Genomic DNA, 9370 nt, shown 5'->3' on the forward strand with positions numbered 1-9370 from the left:
ATTCGTAGGGAGAAGCAGGAGTTACACAGCCACCACAAAAGAATTCCTTATCTCCTGTTTTGGTTTCAAATAAAAGAAATCTCCCAAATGTGCAAGGTATTCCATCCTGCTAAGGTTTGTGATGTGGATGTTGTCTAGGAAGGCACACTTTGAAACTAAGTTCACTTTCAGTTGTCAGTAGTGGACTTTTATCTGTGTAGATGCTGGGATTGATTTCAGTTCACATTTAATAGACAGTTGGAATAAGATGTTGGTTGGGAATGCTGGAAGTCTCTACAGCAAGTATTTTCAAACAGCCACAAGCACCTATGTGTATTTAGGCCAGCACTGAACAGAGAAGCTTGCATGCTTACATAACTTCACGTGAGCAGTTTGGAATATTAATATTCATTCAGAATGAGCATTTTCTGATTAAATACACTATTGCTGGTGAAGTCTCTGCCTTCTTTTTATAACCAGTTCTGGAGTTTGTTTTTGTGCTGCACCATCAGATTGTCACCTCCAGAGCAGGAACTAATTTTTCCATATGGTGCTGTGGAAGTAATGAAATCAAAACAACTCTTTATATTTTTTAAAATCGGGGGGGCAGATAAATTATTATTAGCTAAGTTAAATATTCTAGAATATATACACTGAGGTCCTCTTACTTAAAAATAAAGGAAAAATCTCATTAATTGCTTATTTTCACCCACTTCCTCTTTCTCCTCAACTTCCCTTCAGCAGTGATGTTCCGAATGGATCAGCTTTGACCCAAGAGAACATTGGCCTCCTGTCAAACAATATGGCATCTCTCAGCCTGTCAGAGGACCCCGAGGGAGGAGGAGATGGCCATGACTCCCAGAGAGGGGGAGTGACACCCACATCTGCTCCATGAAGCGAGGCCAGCACACCCTGGAGTTCCTTCTGCTGGGGTGTTGGCAGCTTCCATCTTGTGTTTTTTTCCAGGGATGATTGGATAAACCCAGGAGCAGCAGTAGTAGCAGAGCAGCAGGTCCAGAGGCAATGTGCACAAACACAACTACTAGAAACAAATCCTGCACATAGTTCACATTAACGCATTTTTTAATTAAAAAAAATGAAAATTAGCAGTATCTGCAAGCAATTCAAATTAAATTTGTTTTTGTTCTGTGAATGAACTTTATTTTAATAACTTTGGACGCCTTGAATCCCAGGGCTTAAAAAAAAAAGATATTATATATATATACTCTGTTTGATTAATTGTATGATCTTAATGAAGTAGGTTTTCTTTTATTTTGGTATTATTACATACCCAGTGCATAATTCCTTATTACCTTACTAAAACAATTTGGCCACTTCCTTGTATGGTTTATGGATAAACAAGGAATGAGGGTTGGAGAGTAGCTGTGAATTGCAGTGTCAAAAGATGTGCAGCAAACTTCATGCTTAATACAAGTTCCGTTGTGGCCAGGAACTTAACCTGAGCTTCTTGCTTAAATTGCTGAATTTAAACTACAAATGGCAGAGTCTTTGCAATGGTTTGGTCCTTTTTAAAAGCTGGTATTATTTAAGGTCTGTGTGTTAGAATCTGACACCTGAGTATCAACCTGCAATTTGTCAGGGCTGCAGTGAATCCACCCTGGATTCCTGTTTCATGGGGGAAGAGTTGCACCAAAGTAACCACTGAAGGTGCAGCACAGATCTTGCCAGAAGTAATGAGAAGTAAATTTTGCCTGATAGATCTAATACTTCTCCAAGTAGACGCTTTGTGGGCATAAGCCAGAGAAACCAGAAGTGTCTTTTGATTATTTTTTTTAGATTAAAGATTTTGTTCTTGCTGCACATTTTTTACTTTTTTGGCATACGCTGAGCTAAGATCCTGGATATGAAGACCTCTTGAGAAGATTTTTCAAGTGCTGCTCCCTCTACCTTCTTGGCCTGTCCTCATTTTTTCTTTCTGGGTTAGACTACTAAGTGGGAAAGCACTGGTTATGTAATAAATTACTGCATTGCTTTGGTTGGGTAAAGCAAGAGTTAATAAATTTTCTTGGGTTTTAGTTTTTTTTTCCTTAACCTTAACTCCTGCTGAGGTTATAGCAACCTTGGGCTAAGCTTTGCATTCATCATACTGTTAAATAAAACAACAGGGGGGTGGGAGGGGATACAGTCTCACTATTGCCTACCAGTAGGAGAGTCCAAACAGAAGACTCTTTTGAGTAGCAATTATTTAATTTGCCCAGTCAAGGCACCGCGTTTATATACTATTTCACATTGAATTTGATTATGCCCTACAGACCTGGCTGGTCAAGGATTTGATACACATATTGGCTTGGGATTCGAGCTTTCTTTTTTATTTAAATAAAAATTTATATATAAATATATATATACATATATACATAGTTATATCTGTATATATATTGGGTATGTTTTAAGAATTTTTTCGCATGAGCGCAGCTGTTGTGATCAAATGTCTGGGAGGTAGAAGCACTGAACGAAAATAAAAGCATTTTTCAGCACACCCCCCCACACTTTCCATGTGTCTTAACACGGGTTTATTTCCCTCTTAGTTGAACTTTGGCCTCTTAATTGCCTGGAGTAGTTTAAAGCTTGCTTTTTGCTAACGCCTCTTTTAACTTTTGGCAAAAAATCAACTTTGCACTGAAACAGCTTCATCTCCCCTTGCCCCTCTTCATATGTATCTCCTACTTGAAGCCAAGCATTCCAGCCACTCCCCTTGGAGCTGAGCAGAATTGGGGTGATGAAGCTGGGAGCCCGTCAGGTCTGTTCCTCCCTTCTCAGCTCTGGGCATGAGGAGGATGAAGGTCTTTTCCTGGCTGCCTGCTTCCAAGTCACCTGGCACAGGCCCTGGGCCCTCTCATCCTTCAGTGCAGAGCACCACCCTCAGGTCAGCCTTCTCTTCATTTTAATTAGTTGGCTCCTTCCTGCTGTGTCTTTATTAACACAGGAAGCTCATCTTAGTCAAGATAATTAGTGCAATATTCTAATCTAGGAGGACAAGCCCAGAATGTGCCTTTTTTTGACTGTAGTAATTGTGGATGTAAAATTAATTTTCAAAGATGGTTATGACAGACTGGACACTACAGATTCATTTGTAATACTAGGAAGAAAATCTAGAGGGACAAAAACCTCTTTACCATTTATTTCCTAGTTCCCTCACCAGGTTAGGGATTATTCTTTTCTCCACATTTTCTCCTGGAATTCTTCAGTAAGCACTATTCAGATTGCTGGCCTACATATAATGAATGCTTCCAAAATCTGTGGATTAGAAGGGGGACCTTACTGTGTTTTTTGCCTCCTTCATCCAGCTGTGCTGTACTTTGTGCATAACGTCCTTGTTGAGATCAATGTGTCCAGGTGAATGCCCTGTTTGCCCAAAATTATAGTTTGGCTTGTTAAATAATTTGCTTAGTATCTACTAACAGTATTGATTTTTTACTTTGTTCCATCCCCTCTTCCTCTTACCCTTTTTCTGCTTTTTTTGCAGAAGTTTAGTTGATTAAACAAATAAAACAGCAAAATGCAGTGCATGCTTTTAAGTTTTTTCTGGAAACTGTACCTAAAATGTTCAGGTTTTGTGGAAAAATTGGGAGACCCTGGGGGACAGCTAGCTCTGTATGTAGTGGCAGCATTGATGTTTACAGCTAACAAGCATGAAAATGTCTGGAGTGACTCTGTCTTGCTACACTCACTCCTTTAGCCCATCATTGTCCCCGTTGTACAGGAATTGTGGCCACCTCAGTGAAATTGGTCTTGGCTACCAAGTGGTTTAGTTCCTTCTGTTGGGCAAGAAGAAGCAGTATTATCATGGTGTCAGGGCACTTCTGCATCCTTTGGTAGGTAGGTAGGTTAAGTTTTCTGCTGCACCAGACAACTCTTGATATCTGGGTTTCAGCCAGATGGACAGCATGGACAAACCTTCAGAATAGGAAGCTTCAAGTGGTAGGTTAAGCTTCAGTGTGTCAGTGATTCAGTCAGTATATAGATGATGTCTGTTTATTCTGTGGTGTTATTTCCCTCCTTCTGTCAACATCTCATCTGTCTGTCCTGTGACCTAGTTCTTTTTTCTTAGTAGCAGAAGTTTAAACTTTTTCTTCTGCCCTTCTTGCATGCTGTCCTATTTCAGAGTGGGACTTTTTTTCTGTAGATCAGAGCACCTTTCAAGCTAGCAGCACTTTTATCCCTGTTCTTCTCAAGTTCTTCTCTGTGTAGTTTTTTCTGAGCCGTCTCTCCCCTTTTTGTGTCTTTTTCTCCTGTGGCTTGCCCATCCACCCTCCCTGATTGTGTAACAGTGACAGCTTGCTGCCTCAAAACAGAGCATTCAAATGAATTCGCTTAGCCAATAACTTCTGTGAAGTTGCCTTTTCTAATGGTGTTATTACTCAGTGATGCACAAATGTGATATTGCCCCTACTGGTAGGCAAACAGGGGATCTGTATAAACATGGTAAACTGCTGTTTTTCTTTAAAGGAGAGCCAAAGACTTGTGCTTTACACTTTTTTTCCCCTGGTGTAGCCATTTTGATTGTCAGACATTTGTGTAGGGTATTGTGAGTTGACTGTATTATCCTAATAACAATTTCCAGAAGTTAATGATTGTCAAGCCTGCCCATGATTGAATTGTGGAAAATCATTCCATTTAGTCATACAATTTGCAATGTACTGAGATATATCTGAGGTGTTGTGATGTGTTTTCAGTCTCATGCACTCTCTCAGCTGACTGAATGGCTCATTTAGAGAGGGAGAAGGAAGAAAGAAATGTTATAATCCAAGAAGCCTTGTTTTTAAGTGTTTCTAAATTGAATACTGATTGAAAATTTCTTCAGTTGCAGTAAAAGATAAATCTGTGTTAAAAATGTGACTGACTTTTAAGTCCACTGGGATGGAAAAGATTTGTGAAACACTAGCATTGCATTAAATTAGATGTGGAAGAACCAAACTTGTGATGATATTGTCTCTTGACAGCATGGAATTAGTAAGGTGGGGCAAATTTTCTACTAGAAAGGGCCAGGAGTGAGGCTTTTATTGATAATACAAGAAATGCTGGCATTTCCCTTCCTTGAGCTACTCAAACTCTCAAGACTTCTACTAAAGTTTATAGGTTCAAAGAGAAATCTCTTGAAGTCCGAGTAGCATAAGCCCTCATTTCCACTGCCATTTATAATTTTGGACTATAACAAAGCAGACTGACAAGATAGTTATCTGAAAGACCCCCAGTATAAAGTTTCTTTCCTGGACTGGCTCTTTCAGACCTGCTTTTGTGGTCCAAGAAATGCCATGCCAGTGTTCGGGAGGCCCAACAGCAGGGAGTGCCAGCCACCTTCTCTGCTCAAAAATGGGAGAAAAGACCCAAACATACACAGTGTGCAAGTTTTTGTGTTTGTGTGTATGGAGAAGTGGTTTTGGTCCTAGGATAGATAGAACACAGAGCAATGCTGCTGGGGCATGATGTTACCTTCATATTCAAATTTTGTCATCATTCACTTTCCAAAACACAGCCTTCCATTCCTGCCTCCTGATGTTGCTGATTTAAAAACAACCAAAAAAAGTTAGCGTGTCAGCAACTTAATTTCTTGTATCACAATAAATCAATTCCCCAAGGGAAAAAGAGAGCAAGAATTTTTGAGTTGCCTGCATGGTAATGGAGTTATGAACTGAAAAAAACATCCACCTTGCTTGAGTAAGTGTAAACTGAATTTCTGAGGAAAATGAAGCAGCTTTTCTAAGCCACCTTTTGTGTAAAGCTATGGGTGGTTGTTATACAGATTATGTAGCTCAAATTGATCTGCTCTCAATTCAGATAGACTATTAAAATGTCAAAAACTTCATTGGGAATTTTCATTTCTACAGTGAACTGTTACCAACTGCATTATTTTCAGTTGGAGTGTCAGGGGATGACAACGACTAAAGTTAATCCTGGTTATACAACAATATAAGAAAGGGATTTGGGGAAATGTTATCCCAGCAGTGTCCTTCTACAGTTAACATGTGGCCTTTATTCTTCTGTAGGGAGAAGAATGTAACTGCTTAGTGTTGTCACAGTCTTCAGAGCACTTCTTGTGATGCAGGTAGAGCCTTGGTTAGCAGAGAAAGGAGAACAAACATAACATTTATTTCCTTTATAATTTTATTTCCTATTGGCAAGTGTAATATTGTTCCATGGGAAGTGTGGCAAGCAAAGAGGCTGCAGCTTTTTCTGAAATTTCCCAATATAAAGAGCACATGGCAATGTGGATTTGTCTGCATCAGGAACATCACAGTCATTTGATACTTAAAATATGTGGCCATAATAATCAAAATTGCATTCCTGTAGCTTAGTAACGTGAGTAATTAACTGATCTTTTCCAGGCAATCTTTGCAATTCCAGGGAGTTGGTGTATGATTTTTAGTGCTAATTGCAAGGTGCTCAGCAGTTGGGAGGGTTTAGGTGCCTAAGTGCATCCAGCAAGGCATCTTTCCTTGGATATACTGGTTGGATGTTTTCATATGCCAGGAAACTACTGTTTTGAAGATCTGCAAGTTTTAGGAAAACACAATTGTCCAATTTGAAAAATACAGTATTGGGAGAGACAGAAGCAAGAGGTAGTGCAGTCTCTGGAAGTAAAAAGCATTATACATAATGGAATTACATGTGAAATGTATATGAGATAAATGTATTTGTAAGAGGGAAAAAAAATGGAGTATTTGATGCTCAAGAAATGATTTGCTTCTTCATAATGTTAAAAAGATTTCATTAATAGTTCTGTGGCAGACAGTACTCACAAGTCTTTGGCATCCAAACCAGATTGTATATCAGATGGATCCCACAACTGGATGTGTGCACTGACCTCTTTATTTGTAGCTTTTTAAAAAGAAATTTGGCAGCAGCTTTTAATAATTGCATGAAGCAACCTGAGAGGAAGAAGCAATCCTGTTCCCATCACAGCTGCTGCACAGCTCGCAATTAGTACTGTTCATCTGCAGCCTCTCGTAAGTGAAGCTGATCAATATGGGCAAAACAAATCACTTTGAGAGTTTCCCCTAATTGTAAGGAGTTCCCATTCCCCCTTTGGCCTCTGCTTGCTGTGTAAGCAGCTTCCATGCTTAAAGGATCTTTCCTTCAAGTCAGCTTAGCAGCTGTTCTGTAGCTTGGCTATTTTTTCATATTTTCTCTAATTGATAGCGTCATGTTAAGCTCTTCCCCTCCTTATATTTGTTGCTATGGGGAGGAAGAGGTGGAGCAAGATGTGTGAGAGGAGGGAGGAAAAATTGTGGGATCTATATGACAGCTCCCACTTCTTTGAAATCACCTACTTCCAGTTGTGGGATTTCTTGATATATGATTTTTATTGTGGTTTTTGTAAGTCTAATTTTCTTTGATCTTGTTAGTTCCTTACAAGTCTCCCCGAGACATTCTGCAGTCATTATCACCTTTTTGGGTGGAGTTTATTTTATTTTTTTGGGTTGTTTGTTTTGTTTGGTTTTTTAAATAACTTTTTAACATTGGTGCATATATGCTTGGGATAGAGCTCATGTAATTATCCAATCGTATTGATTGTATGTGATTGTGCCCTGCAGAGGTATATTTAACAAAAAATGAAATAAAGGATAGTCTAGGTAATAAAGGAGACCATGAAATTTGTTGAGTCAGGTTATGAACTATTTCTTAAATTTATATAGGATCCTAGATAAATGAAATTCCATCTGCTGTTCTCATGAGTCAGTGCTAAACAAAATATCATTCATTCTCTCCTTGCGTTTTTCCTTGCTTTTCTTGTCCTTCTGCTGTTTTCTTCCTTTCCTGTTTCTCTTTCCCATAAACAAAAAATCTCAATCCATCATGGGAGTGATTGACTCTGGGTTGATAATGTGGATATTTATTGTTTGTAACTATCAAAACATTCACAGTAGGAGTAGAGATGAAGTAGAATGTATGAGAACAATTCCATAAATTGAATTCTTTGCAAGTTCAGAGGAATTGTGAAGTTTTGTACATACAGACCTGGTCATGGGGGAGATGTTCAGAGGCACATGGGGAATTGCTGTGTCTTTTCCAAGAAAGGTTAGATGCTTTGCTACCTCTTGGGAAAAGTGAGATAACGAAAGGAGTAGAAGAAAATTCTCTATATCCAACTCCCTGTGTCTTTACTCCTACAATATACTTTTTAGTCTTGAAAGAAAAACGTTCTAGGTACTCTGCCGAAGTGGGACAGAATGCATTGAAGGAGGCAAAAGGATGCAGAGATTTGAAAATCAGTATTGGTCTTCTTTATTTAATTCTCAGACCTGTAGAGCTAACGGTGTCACTTTTGTGTGAAAGAACAAGGGAGTGGAGACCTACTGTACAAGCACAGCAGTTACATAGAAAAAAACGTGTTGAAATGCTATTCCTTCTTTCCTCTTCACCTTGCTTTTCTCCCTCTTTCTCCCTGACTCCACCTTGCTCTCACAGAATGTCTAAGGGTCCTTTGAGCTGCAGATTGAACAAAAAAAAAAAAAAGTGGAAAAGTGATTCACTATGTGGTTTGTAAATAGATGGAAGTGTCTATAAGGTCTTACCTGGTTTTCTGTCAGCATTTATATTAAGTGATAAATTAATGAAGAACACTTTGAAGTATCTCTTGTTTTCTGTCTGCGATGAATGTACATTCTTCTAAATTTTGTGTGAGGTCTAAGTCTGTTGGACCATCTGAGTAAGATTTTCACCAGCTCAAGGTGTGTGTTCTGTGCTGGGCTGGAGCATAAGAGATGCCAAATAGCAGAGAAGCCACGTGTCTCCTGGGTTTGGTCTGCTGTCTTCTAACTTCACCTGTAAACAAAGTAGGTCCTTCACCTGTTCACCAGAAGTGAACAAGAAAAGATACTCAAAATAATCAGGTTATTTTAATTGCTCAGAGTGTACATATTTTAAAAGCAAACCAGACCCTTCAGAGCAAGCATTTGTCTAACGTTGAGCCTGATTTGGAACTTGCCTTAAAGCGAAAGTAAGTTTTGTTCCACAGTCTGCTTTGTGGTTTTTAGTCTTCTCCTTTCACACCTTTTTTGTGGTCTTTAACAAGTCATTGTCTATAAATCTGAAACTGGATGAAGCTGCTGCTTCACTGAAAAACTGTTCCTTCTACTCCAGGGCAAGCAGAGCCTTCTGCCCCTCGAGTTTGTGCTCACTGCTGTTGAGTTCATTACCATTAGCTTTATTATTCTTGAGCCTGGGCACCATGGATCACGGTAAGGTGTGTTTTGCTGGGCTGAAACCCACCACAGTGCATTATTAGGCCCCCTCACACCTCCACACTCACTTGCTAGATGAGTTAAAGCATAAAGAAATTGTATTTAGTGGGAAATCCAGCAGAAAACTACGTTTCAGTTGGTGATGGTTTCCTTACCCTTTCTCTCACTAGTCTGAGGATTCAGGATTC

General features: G+C 39.2%; 1 protein-coding gene across 13 annotated transcripts in view; it reads left to right on the forward strand.

Moving 5' to 3' along the window:
• Positions 1-8561, forward strand: part of RC3H1 (ring finger and CCCH-type domains 1) — a 61618-nt gene extending 53057 nt beyond the window's left edge. For 9 of the 13 annotated variants that reach the window (XM_041420667.1, XM_041420666.1, XM_041420674.1 and 6 more), the window contains one exon: positions 721-8561. In XM_041420667.1, coding sequence (XP_041276601.1) covers positions 721-874 — 154 coding nt within the window. In that variant the 3' untranslated portion in view covers positions 875-8561. The remainder of the gene's footprint in view (positions 1-720) is intronic. The other 4 variants (XM_041420670.1, XM_041420678.1, XM_041420673.1 and 1 more) reach the window with 1 other exon arrangement.
• Positions 8562-9370: the final 809 nt, after the last annotated feature.

The sequence above is a fragment of the Onychostruthus taczanowskii genome, unplaced genomic scaffold (assembly GCF_017590055.1).
Source record: "Onychostruthus taczanowskii isolate IOZ18803 unplaced genomic scaffold, ASM1759005v1 scaffold65, whole genome shotgun sequence".
NCBI classification, from domain to species: Eukaryota; Metazoa; Chordata; class Aves; order Passeriformes; family Passeridae; genus Onychostruthus; species Onychostruthus taczanowskii.